At 37.1% G+C, this 18,985-nt stretch overlaps 1 protein-coding gene across 5 annotated transcripts in view; it reads right to left on the minus strand.

Annotated features, from left to right (window-relative positions):
• Window positions 1-163: 163 nt before the first annotated feature.
• The window catches only part of GGNBP2 (gametogenetin binding protein 2), a 30,715-nt gene continuing 11,893 nt past the window's right edge, over window positions 164-18,985 (minus strand). For 2 of the 5 annotated variants that reach the window (XM_073879496.1, XM_025851140.2), the window contains 10 exons: window positions 15,298-15,423; window positions 15,096-15,209; window positions 8,577-8,786; window positions 7,337-7,511; window positions 5,959-6,153; window positions 3,965-4,112; window positions 3,038-3,163; window positions 2,809-2,957; window positions 1,840-2,088; window positions 164-805 (listed from right to left, as the gene is read on the minus strand). In XM_073879496.1, coding sequence (XP_073735597.1) covers window positions 602-805; window positions 1,840-2,088; window positions 2,809-2,957; window positions 3,038-3,163; window positions 3,965-4,112; window positions 5,959-6,153; window positions 7,337-7,511; window positions 8,577-8,786; window positions 15,096-15,209; window positions 15,298-15,423 — 1,696 coding nt within the window. In that variant the 3' untranslated portion in view covers window positions 164-601. The remainder of the gene's footprint in view (window positions 806-1,839; window positions 2,089-2,808; window positions 2,958-3,037; window positions 3,164-3,964; window positions 4,113-5,958; window positions 6,154-7,336; window positions 7,512-8,576; window positions 8,787-15,095; window positions 15,210-15,297; window positions 15,424-18,985) is intronic. The other 3 variants (XM_025851142.2, XM_025851144.2, XM_025851143.2) reach the window with 3 other exon arrangements.

Here is an 18,985-nt window from a genome sequence, read left to right on the forward strand (position 1 = left end):
TCTTGGCTGTCAATTCTGGTGAAGGGAAGAATTTTGTCCTCAACAATCTATAACTCTATCCTCATTTGCACTTCATCCTGACATCATCACTGGCCAAGTACCGAGTTCAAAAGTGGCAAATATTAAAATACTGCCACACATTAAGTAGAAACATGTACACCAATTTTTACTATGCATATTAATAAATATTCTTTATTTTAAATTTTGCACATTGCGCTTTAACATTACATCCAAACATTTCGCAAGTGGATGTCTACTTTGTAAAACCATATATTCAGCTCATTGTCATTTCTGTACAGAAGTATAAGTACATTACTTTTTGCCACTAAGTTGCTTTAGTAAGTCTCACAGGAAGAGAAACATTTAATGAAGAGAGATGGCTTAAATCATATGGCAGGCCTGCGCAGCCACGCAACTAAAGACACAAGCCTGAAGAAAGAACAAACTAATGAGGTTACCTCCACCGTCTCCCAAAACAAGAAAGAATCACATTGATTTAAGATAAAATTTTGCCATAAGTCACTAAATTAAGAGTTTTTGAAAGAGAAGGCGCAGTAGTCATCTTGAGTGTTTCATTGAAAGACAGAGCTATTTTATTTATTTAATTTGCTCCAGCCGTTGTCAACCAGCCACTACAAATGGGCCTCTTGTGATCATTTAAGCGGCAGTATTTATTAAATTTCTCCTTCAGATGCTGTCGGTATTGTTCTCTATTGCTGTAGAAAGACTGGTTATTAGCCATAAATGACTGTATTTCATCTTGTGAGATAAAGATTTCCTCATCTGAAGTACATTCAGACTCATCCTGCAAATTAAACCAGTAGTTAAGATTATGACTTAAATTAAGAATGCAAAATACTATACCAATGGAGGACAGCTAAAAATTAAGGCAGGTTAGCCTTTTGATTGCAATTTAGTCACGTAAAGTCTTTGGACTGTTTACAGAACAAGCATCATGTCATTAAAGTACTAAGTAAGAATAAAATCGAACTCAACTCGGTTTGAAACTCTGGATCTATAATTTGTCCTAGAAGACCTATGAGCCTGACAGACTACCAACATGCCTTTGGCTTAAAAAATGACTAGAGATGGTACAACTAGTTCCCAAATTTTAAATAACCAGACTGATTTGGTTTTTAATCAGCTGGTCCTATGTTGAAACTTTTATCTGTACAAATTAAGTAAAATATAACCTTTTTAAAACTTATGAAACTTAACCACCATGTTAAAAGAAAAAACTATTCTAAAGGATTTGGTTCCATTAGGAACCAAACTACTATAGAGAAGGTATACCACCCTTCTCTTTTCTGCCCCTCCTCCAAGCTGCACACAAATATATACTGGGTTCCTTGGAATTAGGGCATAATTCATCTTAAGTATCAAGACTTGGAGTCAATATAAAAGATTTTCCAACTTCAGTTATGCTTTTATCTTACATGAACTGAAAGGAAGTAACCTAGAAGAGTGGACTCTAGTTCAGATTCTACATATTTTCCTGGTCTGGAAGGTTTCTGGCCACTATAAACTGCCACTCAGAAAGGCAGTTTGCTTACAAATAACCGTCTTCAAGGAGGCAGACTCCCGGACATAATGCTAACTCTATCCCCCTCTCCCAACTATTTTCTCCTACCTTTGAGACAAAGGAGGACAAGGAAATGTGCTCTAGAACAGTTGCATAAGCCATGAGGAAAAGAACAGAAATGAAGTCACCAAAAATGAAAGACTGCCCTGAATTTCTTAAAAGCCTCCCCAGTCCCACCTTTAAATTCTCAAATATTATCCCCTCCCACATCTACCCCATGAGCAATCAGTTATTCACAATAAGATATCCTTACTTACAAGGAGTTCAACTAAGCTCTTGGCACCTTTTCCGGAATCAGGACCAAATGACGGTTCTGTAGATTCCGCAAACTGTGGTACGCTTTTCCTATGCTCAAACCAAGGCAGTGGCTGCCCACCCTTCTCAGAACTGCAACAGCTTTCAGGATGTGCATCTTTGGTCTTGTCGCGGTGAAACACTGTGTGCATGGTATTTCCTGAGGTCTCTCGATTACCTGGATCTGTAATACAGCTTCCAAGCTTTTGGATCTGAAAGCACAGCAAAGGATGTCCCAGATAAAAAGGCAGGAAATAGTAGCAATTACTCTTTAAAGAAAGGGAAAAAAAGGTCTGTTAACTAAGAGTGTGTTAACTTCTTAAAAGGAATGCTGAGTAACAGCAGTGCCGGCATTTAGCAGGTGCTGACGACCTACCAGACGCTGTGCTAACCCATCAATATCACCTCATTTCATCTTCGCAGAACTTAATCTGATAGGGACTATTCTCTCCTCACAGATGGGACAACTAATATCAAGCAAACTGCTCAAGATTACATGGCTAATTCCTTTAAAAGTATTACAAAAAATGGGGCACCTGGGTGGCTCTTTCGATTAAGTGTCTGCCTGCAGCTCAGGTCATCATCCCAGGGTCCTAGGATCAGGCCCCACATCGAGCTCCCTGCTTGGCGGGGAGTCTGCTTCTCCCTCTGCCCCTCACTCGTGCTCTTGCCCTCTCTCAAATAAATAAAATCTTAAAAAAAAAGTATTATGAAAAGAATGAATTGGATTTATGACTCACATGGACTACTGGTCAAATGACCACATCAGACACACATGCATACAAACCTCACAAGACGAGCAACCAACAGGAACTGCATTCTAAAGGTACTCATTCTCAAATAATAATAAATACTAGCAACTAAGCTGCTACTCCAAGGAAAATAGGTTGCTCTCCCCTCAACAGCAAAGGTTTAAGAATTATAACACTTACATGTTCATCACATTTTAACATCTTGCTTTTCTTTTTCTTCTTTTTATTTTTTCCTTTGGTGGTGTTCTCTTCAGAATTTGCCCAACATTCAACACAACTATCACCATCATCCTCTTTGTCTTCACAGTGATGAACACAGGAGTCATCACCTGCAGAAATCAATAATCTCATTTATGTGCTTAAATCAGCCGTGTAGTAGAAGTAATTGGGAAGCTTAATCTGAACCTACCGTGTTCATCGTGATTACAAATGCCTTCAGTGCAGGCAACATCCGAACCCTCCCGAGAACCTGTTTCACTCCCTTCCATGCTAGATGAATATCCACAATCACTACCATTACAGTGTGGTGATAAGCCTGAGAATAAATCAGTTGAGTGTTACAATTAAGATACCAATAAATATATTACACAAAGAGTGAACCAACTGGAGACTACAGAAAAATTTCAAAATTGATGGCTTACTGAAAATAGAAAGTAAATTAAATAATGAAAACATGAGTACGGGCTTATGGTGTTTTGTTTTCATCAAATTAATAACTGAGCTACCCAGGTGCCCCAAGAAAAAGGAAATATTAAGTGTCTAAGTTATAAGATCTCTAAAACCTCTATTTTTTAATTTTTTCAAGTTTTTTTTTTTTTTTTAAGTAATCTCTATCCCCAATGTGGAGCTTGAAGTCACAACCCTGAGACCAAGAGTTGAATGTTCTACCGGCTGAGCCAGCCAGGCACCCCAAAAAACCTCTTGAATCTTAAAAAAAAAAAAAAAAAAATGAATGAATGATATGGGGGGTGGGGATGCCTGGGTGGCTCAGTCAGTTGAGCATCAAGCACTCTTATCTCAGCTCAGGACTCGATCTCAGGGTCGTGAGTTCAAGCCCCATGTTGGAGCTCCACGCCCAGCATGGAGCCTACATAAAAAAGAAAAAAGAGGGGCACCTGGCTGGTGCAGTCGGTTAAGCATCAGACTCTTGGTTTTAGCTTAGGTCATGATCTCAGAGTCATGGGATCAAGTCCCATGTCAGGCTCCATGCTCAGTGCAGAGTCTGCTGGATATTCTCTCCCTCTCTCTCTGCCCCTCCCGCTCGTGCTCTCTCTAAAATAAATAAATAAATCTTAAAAAAAAAAAAAAAAAGAAAAAGATAACTGTATTTGGTTACCTTTCTTTATTTTAGGGGACCCCAAGAGATTGCCGCTGCTAGGACAGGTACAGGACGTATTTTCGTTGGTAACAATGACTTCTACACAACCATTACCATCTTCAGTGCTGCCACAGGCTTTGCAGCTGTTTTCTATGAAGTCTGTTTCCTTTAAGGACCAATTTTAAGGGATAGTAAAAAGTCTTACCTTCATAATGGATACATTTTAATTTCCTTAACATCAACTAATTAGGAGCTAAGAAGTTAACAACTGAAAAAATTATTCTCATGGAAAAATCACTAACCCACTGATCAAGACTATGGAACAACTAAAAGCAAGAGTTAATGGTATCAGGAAAATCTAGGAGAGTAGTTCTCAAAGTGTAGACTGCTGATTCCTAGGTCAAAACTATTTTCATCAGAATACTAAGATGCAAATTGCCTTTTTCACTGTACTGACACTTACACTGATGGTACAAAAGCAATGGTGGGGAAAAGTTGCTGGTACTTAGCACAAGTCAAAGCAGTGGCAATCAAAGTGTACTAACAGTCACTATATTCTTTACTTGTCAAGCACTCTTAGAAATCAGTAAGTAGATACTCCACTTATGAATTTCTTTGATGAAGACAATAAAAATATTTTTATTAAGTATCAACTCACGAGCAGATGCCTTTTTAATAGTCTACGTGACAAACAGGAAGTACGCTTAAAGCACTTTTGCTGCATACCAAAGTACAACGGTTATCTCAAGGAAGAGCACTTGAGCAACTGTTTGAGTTATAAATACCGAACTAGGTGTTTTTTATCCTGAAACATTAATTTTACTTGAAAGCATGAGAGACAAACCGTGGTTATTCAGACTCAGACACTTAAAAGACATTTTCTCAAAAATGAAGTCAGCCCATCACCTCAAGGAAAACAATGGACAGTATTTGTTGTCAGTGATAAAATTCAAACTTTCAAATCACAATCAGAATTTTGAAAACTTGTATACACAAGCACAATGAGCTTGAAGCTTCCCAATACTTAAAGACCTTTCTGATGAGATCAGTACTGGTTTTAACATGATTATGTGATATTATGTAATGAAATGTCAGTATCTGGCAAGATCTGCATAACTCAGTAAACCTGTATCTTTCAAATGACCAATGCATGATGTTACAGAATCATGCATGAGTAAAAGATCTATTCAAAGTACAAGAATGAATAATGGGTTTTAATTTAACTGAGTTATGAAAAGGTCACTGACCGGTGCCAGGTTCCACATCATAACTAATCTTTAAGAAACTACCACTTGTTAAGTTGTAATACCAAAGAATAGCCACAACTATCTGAAAAAGTTTATATTAAAATATTCCTCCCTTTTCTGTGTGAGGCCAGACTTTCTTCATATGCTTCAACCAAGCAACCTATGGAAATAGACTAAATGAAGCAGATATGGGAATCCATCTAATTCCTTTTAAACCAAATATTAAAAAGATCTGCAAAAATATAAAATAAATGCCACTCTTCTCATTTCTTTTTCTCCTGGGGGGGGTGACATTTTTCAAAAAATGTTATTCATGGTAACATACAATATGGCTTATTTTTTTAAAAAATATAATTATATTATATATTATATATAATAATATAATAATTTTAAATTTCTTCACTTTAATCTCTAATACAGTAAATTTTAATAAGTATAATCCATATAAACAAAAAGCACACTGGGCACTGTAATTTTTAAGAATGCAAAGGGGTCCTGAGACCAAAAAGAACTGCTCTAGGTCATGCAAAGAGTTAACTTTCCACATTTGACCTAACAACATGCTAAGATCAGGTAAAAAGATAACTACTGAACATTATAAAATGAATACATGACATTAAAAATTTTGGCTTTTACCAATTATAGTAGGGAAAAAGCCAATATACAAGCTGCAGCTCCTCACATTCTGGAAAAGCAGAGTAAAAATGCCAAAATCTAGCAAAAAGCAATACTACATAATTATGAGTCAAAATTAAGGAACATTACCTTCTCTTGGCTTACTTCCTTTTCATCTGCTGCTTGTAAGGGAGTAGGAATATCACATACACATTTATTTTTTCGTCTGTTCTTCCGTTTTTGGCGTTTCTTTTCCTGCTTGAGTTCTCTTACTCGTTCCTCCTCTGAAAATTCTTCACAAAGTTGTTCTAATCGGCTAATACCCTGTACTTTTTCCACAGTCATCTATTACAAAAACAAAGTTAAGAATGTTGGTCAAAACTTCCTCTATTTTCCATGGAAATTCTCATTTGCTAATTTTATTTTATTTTTTAAAGTAGGCTCCATGCCCAGCGTAGAGCCCAACTCGGGTCTTGAACTTGCAGCCCCGACTGAGATCAAGACCTGAGCTGAAATCAAGAGTCAGACCTTTAACCGACGGAGCCACCTAGGTGTCCCTCACTTGCTAATTTTTTCTCCCTTCACTTGCTAATTTTAAATGATACCACACACAGGTAATTCATGTTGCAATTTTACAGGGCATCCATAAAGAATCTTCAATTTTAATACTTTAAATGATGACATCTTAACATCCACAGCACGTGAATATACCGCTAATCCCTACAGGAGAGCCAGACTTATATATACACACTCCTATTCCAAACCAGCAATATTCTAGTTTCAAATTTCAAAATTTTTAATGCAGTGAGTAAACATTCATTTCTTCACACGAGAAGACTATTTAACCTGATTAGATGATCTAGTTTCTGAAGTCACAAACAGAGAGAGAAAAGAAACAGAAATGTGTTCAGCAAGAACTAGTACAAATCTCCTTAGACTCCCCAGAACAATGTTTAAAGCTCATGGATGGGCTTCTGAAAAAAGGGTTTATAGCTTTCATATTATTCTCAAAAGGGATCTGTGACCCAGTTAAAGGGTTACGACCATGCCCTAGAATGTAACAAAATGTTCACTAGCCAATATTTTATGTGCTGAGTAGAACCAAAAAAAAAAGGTCACCAAATCATAAGCACTAAACCCAAAACAGCAATATAAAGAGGCTACTGGACATCAGCAGGCAAGCTGAGACTCATTAAAGGTTTCTAATTTTATCGTTTATTTTGGGGCTGCTTTTAACTTTTCATTAGATATATTTGATAGCAACATCTTGCTAAGTAATCATCAACTTCAGTTTTCTACTCTGAGAAAGTCTAAAAAACAAAGCTGGCAGAATAAGAGGATTACAAAACTAAAAAAAAACCCCCAAACTTCTAGATTCCAATTCTCCTCCCCGAACCCCTCCAAATCCATGACACTATCAGTGGATCACAAGCCTCTGAGGCAAAATCAGACTGGTGGCTTATATTAACATTCAGTCTAATAATGTGACTAAGCAATCTTAGACACTGAAGCAGCCCACTGTTCTTACCTCAAAACTCTTTCGTAAAGCATCAACACCAAGATAGAAAAGCATCTGCCATGTTTGCTCCTCTGCTCGTAGTTTTTGCCAGATTCGATGCAGTCTTTCATAAAGATGAATTCCCAAGCAGGTCAGAACTTCCTCTTGAGCTATATCTATTGTCTTAGCATGCCTTTCTCTTCGCCTGTAAAGGAGAATAAACCACACATAATTCCTAATACCCTTTACTGAAACAGTAAAAGACAGGTAAGACTTCTCTAAGTTCGGGTTTTAAAAACAATTTGCATATCTAATAACAAGCCAGTTATACATTCAAATTCAATATACACATAAACATAGAAGCACACATGTATATAACCAATAAGAAATACACATGCAGGCAGAACTCAGTCCTAATATTGCTAAAAATAAGATAATTCAGGAACTGGCCCTGAAGAGATGGTTTTTTGGGCACAGAGAAGTCATATATGTGTCCAGCTCAGAGGTAGGCATGACAGCTCCTTTCACCTTCCAATTATAACATGCCTACTTGCTTTTTGTTGTTTTTTTTTTTTTGAGGGGGAATGGAGAAATGCCAATGTGATTCAATCATAGACAAAAGCCCTCCAGGCTAGCCTTCAGTAGAAGTGTTCACAGAATTTCAGGGATAAGTCTTCGTGTTCTAAATGCCTAGCAGAAAGTACGCACTCAAATGAGAGCTGATATGCAAAACACAAAGGAAAATGGCTTCAATTTATTCTAGAACAACTTTCTCTGAACTTTATTTTCATAATAAAGCCAGAGATAAAATTTTAGGTTCTTATGCAATTCAATAATAATATATACAGTTCATGAATTACAGTCAATAAAGTATTAACCCCCTGCTGCAAAGACCTTCCTTCCTATGCAAAAACCATCATTATGAACAAAATTTAAACATGGAAATGCATGGATGGAGGGGGGAAAATCCCCTCTAATCATTTTCAAATGAAAATGATAATCTATAATAATGAAAGCCAAAAAAAAAAAAGCCTATCTACTTCAAGCAACAAAGAGAAGAGGACTGAAATGAACACCACACAACACTTTCTCCCTACCTATTTTTACTCAGTCAGTTAAGAAATGCATACTTTAAAGAAAGCAAAATCTTTACAGGCACACTTTAATTGATACATATATCATATGTACTGAGGCAAAAGGTGATGGAAATAAACTTTCAGTAATAAAATGAAGCAAAGCGCTAGATAGCCCATTCTAGCAAATTACATACTCATACCCTCCTGCGAACTCTGGCTCAGCACGACCCAAGAGATGTGCAATGAAGTCTGTTTCACAGCAAACGTGTATGTGCCGCTCGTGTGGACAGCACCGCAAACCTTCATAAAGTGCAGCACAATAGCCCTTCTCTTTGCTGCAATCAAGTTCACCAATAAGGATATTGTATGCTCGGAGGACTTTATTTTTGCAATCAGTGCAAAACCTGGTGAAAAGAAAAACTTCAAAATTAAGAACTTGCTGCATAATTATTTCATGAAACGTAACAGTGTACTAGACAGTGACACTCCCCTACCGTATGGAGTCATTAAAAAAAAATCCTCCAAACACACATTTAAAACATACACATGTAAGAGAAATACAAATTTAGGGATTAGAATATAGCTAGATCTCCATTTGCAAGTGATTCTTAAAGAGAGAGAGAGAGATGTGTGCCTGAAGAATGAGACGGACATACCCCCGCTCGCTCATAAAATACACGTTCAGAAAACAGTTGCCAAGGACTAGAGTATCTCCACCTCAAGAGCTATTTGTACAAGTTGGAAATAAAACAAGAGGCCACACAAACCAGTGACTCAAAGAATTCCTCTCCTTTTAGCCTCTGAAAATAGCCATCTTCTATCAGTAAACCCTGAGTCCAAACTTTGCTATATTTTAACACCTCACTAGGTAAACACTGGGAAGAGGGTGGGGGCGAGAAGAACAGGAAAGTCGAATATGGAATTTTAGTTTACTAGTAACTTCCAAAAAAATTTCTTCTTAAAAAAATGCATTTTTCTCAATACACAATCATAATATTGACAATATATACATAGAAATGTAGTCTAAATTTCAGCAGCAAAAGTAGAAGAGAAAAAAAGTGTAGAAGAGAGTGTGAACGTAGAGGATGATGACATTTTCTTTTAGAAACCAAACATTATTCAGTCAGAAAAAAAAAAATAGAGCCTTGTTTCTTTAGCTTTGATTTCCTGAAACAAAAAATAACTTGGTCTGATAAAATTGCTAGGCTCATAAAATTTATAACTGCATCTCTGAGAAGATCAGCTTGGTGGAATGAGGAAATTTCAACCTCTTTAGTTTAAATTCATCTCTCTAGGTGACCTCTTCTATTCCAATGGCTTCAGCCAACACGTGTACTTCTCACCTCTACAGCTCTTGTTCAAGTCTTCTGCCTCTTGCCTGAGGGCTAAACCCATACTGAAAAATAGGGGACATCACAAATGTACAATAGGCAACATGTTAAACTTCCTCTCCAAAACCAAGGGCAACATGAATGTTCCCTTACAAACACGTTAAGAACACCACCATTCATACAGTCACCCAGGAAGAAAACCTCAGTTAACTCCCAACTTCTTCTTATATCCTCTTTTAGGCATGGAGCCAACTGGTATCAATTATTTCTTACATCTCTTATAGGTCTTCTTTCCAATTCCCCCTGCCTAGGCAATTTACCCTGCTCCTGTATACAAACCATACAAACAATGGACTACTGTGAACATAGCAGATGTGTCCCTACTTCAAAATCTTGTTTCTTCTGCTTCCTCCCCACCCCTTTCCATATCCCTCTCCATTTGCCTAAATCATGTCCATCCTTAAAGACGCCTTCTGCAATTCCCATAACTAGAATTCAGCCTTCCCCTGTGTTCCTATATTTGCAATTTACACTTCCTACTGCATTTACCCTTATACTGCCACACATTAGTTTGATGCACACATCTAAGTATGTTTCTTGAAATGAATATATGTTAATAGTCCCTAAATCCACTTGGTAAACACAGGCAATAATGCTGACAAGTTAAATCAGTTTCACTAATGCTTCAAATAACACAGAAATTTACAAAAATTAACACAAAATGGATTAAAGACCCCAACATTAAGACCTGAAACTACAAAACTCTTAGAAGCAAACACAGGAAGAAAAATTTCATGACAATGAATAGGTGATGATTTTTTGGATAGGAATCAAAAGCACAGGGAACAAAAGCAAATAGACAAATGAGACTACATCAAACTTAAAAACTTCTGTGTAGTGGGGCACCTGGGTGGCTCAGTCGTTAAGCATCTGCCTTCGGCTCAGGTCATGATCCCAGGGTCCTGGGATCGAGCCCCGCATCGGGCTCCCTACTCAGCGGGAAGCCTGCTTCTCCCCCTCCCACTCCTCCTGCTTGTGTTCCCTCTCTCGCTGTGTCTCTGTCAAACAAATAAATAAAATCTTAAAAAAACACAAAAAACTTCTGTGTAGCAAAGGAAACGAGAGTGAAATACAACCACAGAGAGAAAGTATTTGCAAACCACATACTAGATAAGTGGTTAATATCCAGAATTTATAAAGAACTCCTACAACTCAATAACAAAAAAAATTAAAAATTGGGCAAAAGATATGAATAGACACTTCTCTAAAGATATACAAATGGCTAACAAGCATATGAAAAGTTGCTCGACATCACTAATCATCAGGGAAATGCAAATCAAAACCACATGATACTACCTTATACCCATTAGCATAGCCACTATCAAAAAAATAGAAAACATGTGTTGGCAAAGATGTAGAGAAACTGGAACCCTTGACACTGCTGTTGCTGAAACTGTAAAAAAGTGCTGCCAATAATGGCAAAGAGTATGGTATCTCCTAAAAAAACCCGAAAACAGCACTATCATCTATCATATGATCCAGCAATCCCATTTTTGAGTATATATCCGAAAGGAGATATCTGCACACTCATGTTCATTGTAGTATCGTTACAAATAGCTAAGATGTAGGTGCAACAACCAAATGTCCACTGAGAGATGAACATGGTATATACATAAATGGGACTATTACAGTTTTAAAAAAGGAAGAAAATTCTGCATCATATGCTACAGCATGGATTTATGCTAAGTTAAATAAGCCAATCACAAAAAGACCAATACCAAATGATTCCACATATGTGAGTTATCTAAAATAATCAAATTCATAAAAACAGAAAACAGAACTCTGGTTGCCAGGGCGTGGGTTAAGGGGTTAAAGGGGAATTGTTGTTCAACGGGTGTAGTTCCAATCTGGCAAGATGAAAAATTCTAGACATCTGTACAACAATGTGCATATAGTTAATAGTAATGTAGTGTTTACTTAAAGGCTGTTTAGGAAGTAAATTTATGTTTTTTTTACCACAATAAAAAAAAAAAAGTCTTCCCCTTGAGGGGGAGAAGAAAGACTTGGATGCAGAAATAACAAATACTTCCATGTTTTCAGGTTATAAAAGATAAGTTTACATTTTCAGGTAAATAAATGGTTAGATGTCATACAGTAACAATAATAAAACTTGAAATATTTTCCCCTTAGTTTACTATTTTTTTTTTTTTTTTTGACAGAGACAGAGATAGCGAGAACAGGAACACAAGCAGGGGGAGTGGGAGAGGGAGAAGCAGGCTTCCCGCCGAGCAGGGAGCCCGATGCGGGGCTCCATCCCAGGACCCTGGGGTCACGACCTGAGCTGAAGGCAGACGCTTAATGACTGAGCCACCCAGGTGCCCCTACTTTACTACTTTAAATCCTCATGGTAGTTTAATGTATCTTTGTACATAATCATAATAAGCATAAGTAAACAGCAATTTAAAAATACTATACGGAAGCAGTAAGAATGAAAGTGATTTTTCGAGTTTTCAAAAGTAACCTTGCACATAAATGTAAAAAACATTTTTTAAAGCAGAGGTTTCACAGTTTCTTAACACTTTATTTCTAATCATGTACTACCATAATACTTAACTGGCTAGTGTTATCAAATCTTTATTACACGTAGGCTCTACGCCCAGCATGGAGCCCAACACGGGGCCAGGACTCACACCCCTGAGATCAAGACCTGAGCCGAGATCAAGAATTGGACACTTAAGAGACTGAGCCACCCCAGTTCCCCATCAAATCTTTATTATAAAGTACTCAGAAAAGTCCACTAAATAAAACAGAATTGCCAAAAAGGTACATTACTCATTCTTCTTAAAGATTTTGTTTATTTGACAGAGAGAGACAGTGTGCGCGTGCACAAGCAGGGGGAGCAGCAGACACGGGGAGAGGGAGAAACAGACACGCCACTTAGCAGGGAGCACGATACGGGACTCGATCCCAGGACCCTGGGACCAGGACCTGAGCTGAAGGCAGACGCTTAACCGCCTGAGCCACCCAGGCGCCTCCATTATTCAGACATTTAGAAATCATTTTCAACTGATTATACGGACCTCAAAAACTCAAAATAGACCTAAAACAAGAACTAGATACATAGGAATAACAAGACCTTGCAAATCTGGCATGCAAACATTCACTAATGTGCTTACTATGTATGTACCAGATACTTGGGTTTTTTTTTTTAATTTTATATATATATTCACATTTTATTTACATATATTTTGTATTATTATTTTTAAGTAACATACAATGTATTATCTGTTTCAGAGGTATAGGTCTGTGATTCATCAGTCTTACACAACACCCAGCGCTCACCACAACACATACCCTCCCCAATGTCCATCACCCGGCTACCCCATCCCCCCACCCCCTTCCCCTCCAGTAACCCTCAGTGTGTTTCCTAAGATTGAGTCTCTTATGGTTTGTCTCCCTCTCTGGTTTCACCTCGTTTCATTTTTTCCTCTCTTCCCCTATGATCCTCTGCTTTGTTTCTTAAATTCCACGTATCATAATTGTCTTTCTCTGACTGACTTATTTCACTTAGCATAATACCCTCTAGTTCCATCCACATCATTGCAAATGGCAAGATTTCATTTTTTTTTTGATGGCTGCATAATATTCCAGTGTGTATATATACCACATCTTTATCCATTCATGTTGATGGACATCTGGGTTTCTTCCATAGTTTGGCTATTGTAGACACTGCTGCTATAAACATGGGGGTGCAGGTGTCCCTTCAGATCACTACATTTGTATCTTTGGGGTAAATACCCAGTAGTGCAATTGCTAGGTTGTAGGGTAGCTCTATTTTCAACTTTTTGAGGAACCTCCATACTGTTTCCCAGAGTGGCTGCACCAGCTTTCATTCCCAGCCAGATACTGTTCTAAGTTAGCCTGTGTATCGTCTATCCTCATGACAAATTTAATCCTACAGTACTATCACTATTTTTGTCTTAAAAAAATGGAGGCAAAGAAAAGTAACTTGTACAAAGTTATAATCAGTAGAACCCAGATTCAAAGCAATCTCTCTTAATTGTACTTCTCCCCATCCTTCAGATATTTATCAAATAGATTCCACCTTCTAATAGGCATAAAATACTGCCGTCCAAATACAGGAAACACCTACAACCATTATAGGAAACTCCTAAACATTAGCTCTTATAACTAGTAATTTATCACCCCAAAAAGCTATCTTTTGGATGGACCAATTAATATTGAATATAAGGATCAATTCATATTGAAAGGGGAAGGAATCTATAACGGACCTACATATCTAAATATGTATAATCCCTCTCCAACAAAACTACAAATATTTGACATATTCTCTACTTGGGTATAATCAACCAAAAAGGCATATAAACAAGAAAGTTTGTAACTGAAAAAAGAAAAACACTGAATAAACTTAGTATGCAGATTAAGTCATTAGCTCATTGCCATATAAACACCAATCTTGAAAACGCTAGTTTTTAACATTCACGTATGTTTTCTAGAAGTATCCCCAAAGTATTTATGTCCCACGTCAAAGAACACACAATCACATACCAAATAACTTATGAATTTATGTTAAAAGAGTACAGTTCCCCCCAAGAATACTATCTCTAGATGGCTCCCTTACCAGTTTCCTTTCCTACTGCACTCTCCCTCCCTACGAATTTCCAAATGTTAATGACACTTAGAGAAAATTCCTTTGTAGGGCACCTGGGTGGCTCAGTCGGTTAAGCATCTGCCTTCAGCTCAGATCATGATCCCAGGGTCCTGGGATGGAGCCCCACATTGGGCTTCTTGCTTATCGGGGAGCCTGCTTCTCCCTCTCCCACTGTCCCTCTCCCCGCTTGTGCACTCTCTCTCAAAATCTTTAAAAAAAAATTCCTTTGTAAAGTAGTATTTTAAAAAGAAAAACCTGAAGTTACTTTTTTAGTACAAGAACCAAATTCTAACTCTATTTTTAGGTCTTGACAATTATAGAAGAAATCTTTCAAAATATTACAAAATGAAAGGTGCTAATTTGAACTTTAATTTTGAAAATGACAACATGAAATGCTTCTACCATTAAAACAAGGAACACTAGAGTTTCCAAAGTGATTAAGTACACTTTACTCAATTAAGTATACTTTATTGGCCTGGAACCAACAGGTAAAAATTACAAAAAAGAGGAGATGCCGGCTCAACACAAGAAGGCTAACACTGAGTCATCCCATGAAGGAACTGCTTACCCTAACATTAAGCTCTGCCCAGCACCAGGTATCAATGGGAAGACTGGAGTGCTATTATATGAAGGAGGTAACAGGTCAATCTGAATGACTGAGAGAGCACCAAGGCACCTTCCAACTATAATGTGACGACCTTTAGACTTACCTGTGTTTTCGCAGATATGTTTCTAGTGTTTCTAAAAGACAACTAGAGTCAATTAAAACTACTTCATCCCTGCATTCTTGGGACATTAGTTCCCATACGTCCATCCAACAACCTCTGCAGAAAGAAACAAATACTAGTGAAAGGAGGAATAGATAAGGGTAAAACATTAAAAAAGGCAGAGTAAAGGATTGCTTGATTTTACCTGGCTGTTCCCTGGAAAGGTCCATAATGGAAAATGATCCTACACTTGCTGTCCTTCCTGTGGTCTTCACTACTTCTCTTATCTGTACTTAACTTCTCTGAACTGACACTGCTACTGCTCCCTTCACTGTAGTACAGTATAGTACAAAGCTTAGTGACACTGAGATGATCTGAAGGAGGAATTTCTATAGTCTAAATTAAAATCATCAACTCTTTAATACATTTATAGTAGAATAAGTTTACAAGTTTGTATATAATTACATATTCATTTTAATCATATTAAAATACTATTTAAACATATGCTCATACCTTTACATAAAAATTTCTGCTCAACTATTAAGCTTATTTGACACAATTTAACAACATTTACATTTATGAAGATACCAACTCATTAAGATACTAAGCATTTTATGAGCAAATCTACTTGGAATACTTTAAAGTCAACAGAGCTAAAAAAAAAAAAAAACAAAAACACACAGTATTTTCACCTATAAACATGGATCAATCTTCCACAAATTGAAAATTCTAAAATGTTTTGATCTACTTAATGTGGTTTTATATCTAACCCACGGCAACAAAACTCTTATCTACCTTCACATTTATAAGTAGCTGAGAAAAAAAAAAATCAGATTAATCTAATTATAGTAAACAAATTTTTACACTAAGGAGAGCACACTAAGATGAACACTTTACACAGCCTATATCAGTAATAAATACTACATAAATAATTTTTAAAAAACTTACTAAAAACTTCCCAGACTCTCCCTCCCCCACAGGTTTCAATGTGGCGCTGGTCATGCATTTTGCTTTGTTGCAGATGTAAATTCCAAAAGAAATGTGTGTCTCTATTCCATTCAATGATATTCTTCTTGATTATTTCATGATTCTGAACAACCGGCTCCTGCCTGTTCCTTTGCAGGTCTCACTACAGCCCTAGAAATTCGTTACCTTGGATGCTTGAGATGGAAAAATCTCTGTATCTTTACTTAACCAACTCTATATAGCTAAACAGGTATTTCTCAACTCCCTGCCCACCAATTTAAGTTCATCCGTACATTTCAACTCCCTATTCCCTGTCACAAGGGCTCAAGCAAGGTTCAGCACTCTAATTTGAAACAAAGACCTCAACCACTGCTCTGTCTTCCATGTTCTATCCTTCTACTCTCAACGCCCATATTTCCTCTTTTTCTAATTATGCTTGAGTGATCCATAATCTCCTAAAACTGATCAACTCTCAAACCCAAGTTCTCACAATTGAGGGAAAGGTTCATGAAATCAGAGCTGGGGAATGATTATTATATCATCAGAACATGAGAGCATTAATCTAAAAAATACTTTTAAAAAATGCTATAGTTCAAATCAAGATTTTATCCGTAACCTCTCTAGACTGTCTTTATATCATTCCTTCCTTTCAAGATCAAGCTTTCTGAAAAAGAAGTCTTTCCACTCCCGTACTTTCCTCTCATAGCTTAATCCACTACAACCTTCTATCACAATCACTTTTCTACCCATTCTGATCCAGATTGTTTCCACTCAACCACAGATCTGATCATCAAGATTACCAATTATCACAGTGTTGCTATATCCAATGGACACTTCTGGGTCCTTGATGACTCAGCAGCATTCAACACAGCTGACCAGACCCCCATGAAACACTCTTTTCCCTTGGCTTCCTCCTACCTCTCTGGCCACTCTTTCTCAAGTTTCTTTACTAGCTTCTTTTCTACCAATAAACTGAATAAATTCCTCAGCATTCTTCTTTCTTACTCACTCTCTAGACAGACGTTACATACTATTCTCTAAGATAATCTTCAGTTATCAGCAACAGGCCTACAAATGCAGCCTAGACTTTTCTTCTGGATCTCAAACTTACTCCCAGGCAGCCAATAACTTGGGGTTACTTGCATAGATACAAGAACTCTCAGGAAGGCTGAGCTGGATTGTTGCCATTGATTAGGTTGAAACCTAATCAATTGTTAACACTTCCCTGGAGAAAGTCTAAACAGAGAAAAGGGGGAATAACAGTGGAAATACGTAAAATGGAGAGTCACAGTATCATACAATGGCAGTGGCCATCCAAAGTGGAGGAGAGGGAGTCTTGGCTAAGCACACTGTACTCCCTGGCCTGCCATCCATATGGTGTGTGGGAATAACTGAAACTACCTTAGGAGACAGTGCTCCAGACCAACTCATACTGATTTCTTAATTCAGCAAACAACCTCCTAAAACATTTGGCTTTGTGGTGGGGCTGTAGCTGAAGGGGAATGTGAAGTCTGTGGAGGTTTGTTTTTGTTTTTAAACTGAAAGATAGGAAAACATAGCTTATGTCAATTTAACAAAAGTAGATAATTGATAAAGCAAAGTCACTGAGAACAAGAAGAAATGGAACCCAGAGGAAAAGTAGAAGAAATGGTCTTCGAAGGAAGGTAACAATGAGCCGATGTGTAAGATGTTGAGATCTGCTGCTCTTTGGTTCTGCAATGAAGAATATTTATAACAAAAAAACCACAAGGCAGGCTTTTTCTAATACGATACTACTCTGTGGCTTTAGCCAACAGGTCATTCAGTTAAAGGTTACTGCATAATGAGGAAACTAGACTGAATTTTACATTTAGAAAGACAATTCTCTAAAGATGTTGGTAAATCAGGTATGTAAAGTAACAATTTTCTTTCGATAACCACTTTAGGTTTATAGAGCTTCACTGAAGGTTCAGAGTACTCTCACATTTAGATATATACTTTGTGGTTCTTGTTTGGATCCTGATTCTAACAAATCCATGTAAAAAGACACTTTTAGAGAAAGCTGTGGAAATCTAAACTGGGTATTAGTTTATTACAGTTAATTCTGTTAAGTGTTATAATGGCCCTGTTGTTATGAAAGATAATGTCCATGTATTTAGAGATACATGTGGAAATATGTAGGAGAAAAAAGCGTGATGCCTGGGACTTGTTTTAAAATACTTCAGCAAAGAAAAAGATGGATAAATAAAACATATGTGACAAATCTTGATAACACTACTGAATCTGGGTGAAGATATTTGGTAGGAAGGAAGGTTCCCGAATAGTCTCTCTACTTTCCTATGTGTTGGGCAGTTTTCATAATAAAATTTTTTAAAAATCTTGTTCCTGAGTATAGGAAAACAAACAAATACTAACATATCACCACCTGGTCATCCAGGTCTTTTACCAGGAAGGAAAAGGTCTATACAACAATGGTGTCAACACTATTAATGAGGTATGAAAAAAATTAATTTTTAAAGCAATCCAGTATTGTTTTATATCATCCCATTCTCTTCAAAACACAAGTTACTTCTTACCCCCCTTCAAATTCCATGGCCTTTCCTTACCACCCCCAACCTCAAGCAATTTTGTAGGGGGCAAGTGTAACAATGTGCTGGGAGATGGGGGCAAAAGCAGCCTTGGGCATTGTACCATCTAACCAGAACAAAACTGCAAATTAAGTTACATAAATACATATTGCTACAACTGATCCAAGACTTTTTTTTAATCCTTGATAAATTATTAAGAATACCTAGAGATAAGAAAGACAAAAAAATAATTTATACATTATGACTATTATATAGATCAAATAATGATATCATTACTTTGAAAAACTTAGTATTGGCTAAATAAATATCCAAAAAGATCGCAACTTTCCTCCTCTGAAACATATTTAATATAAGGGGAAA

This window comes from Callorhinus ursinus, unplaced genomic scaffold (assembly GCF_003265705.2).
Source record: "Callorhinus ursinus isolate GAN/ISIS: 27379988/994484 unplaced genomic scaffold, GSC_fseal_2.0 scaffold34, whole genome shotgun sequence".
NCBI classification, from domain to species: Eukaryota; Metazoa; Chordata; class Mammalia; order Carnivora; family Otariidae; genus Callorhinus; species Callorhinus ursinus.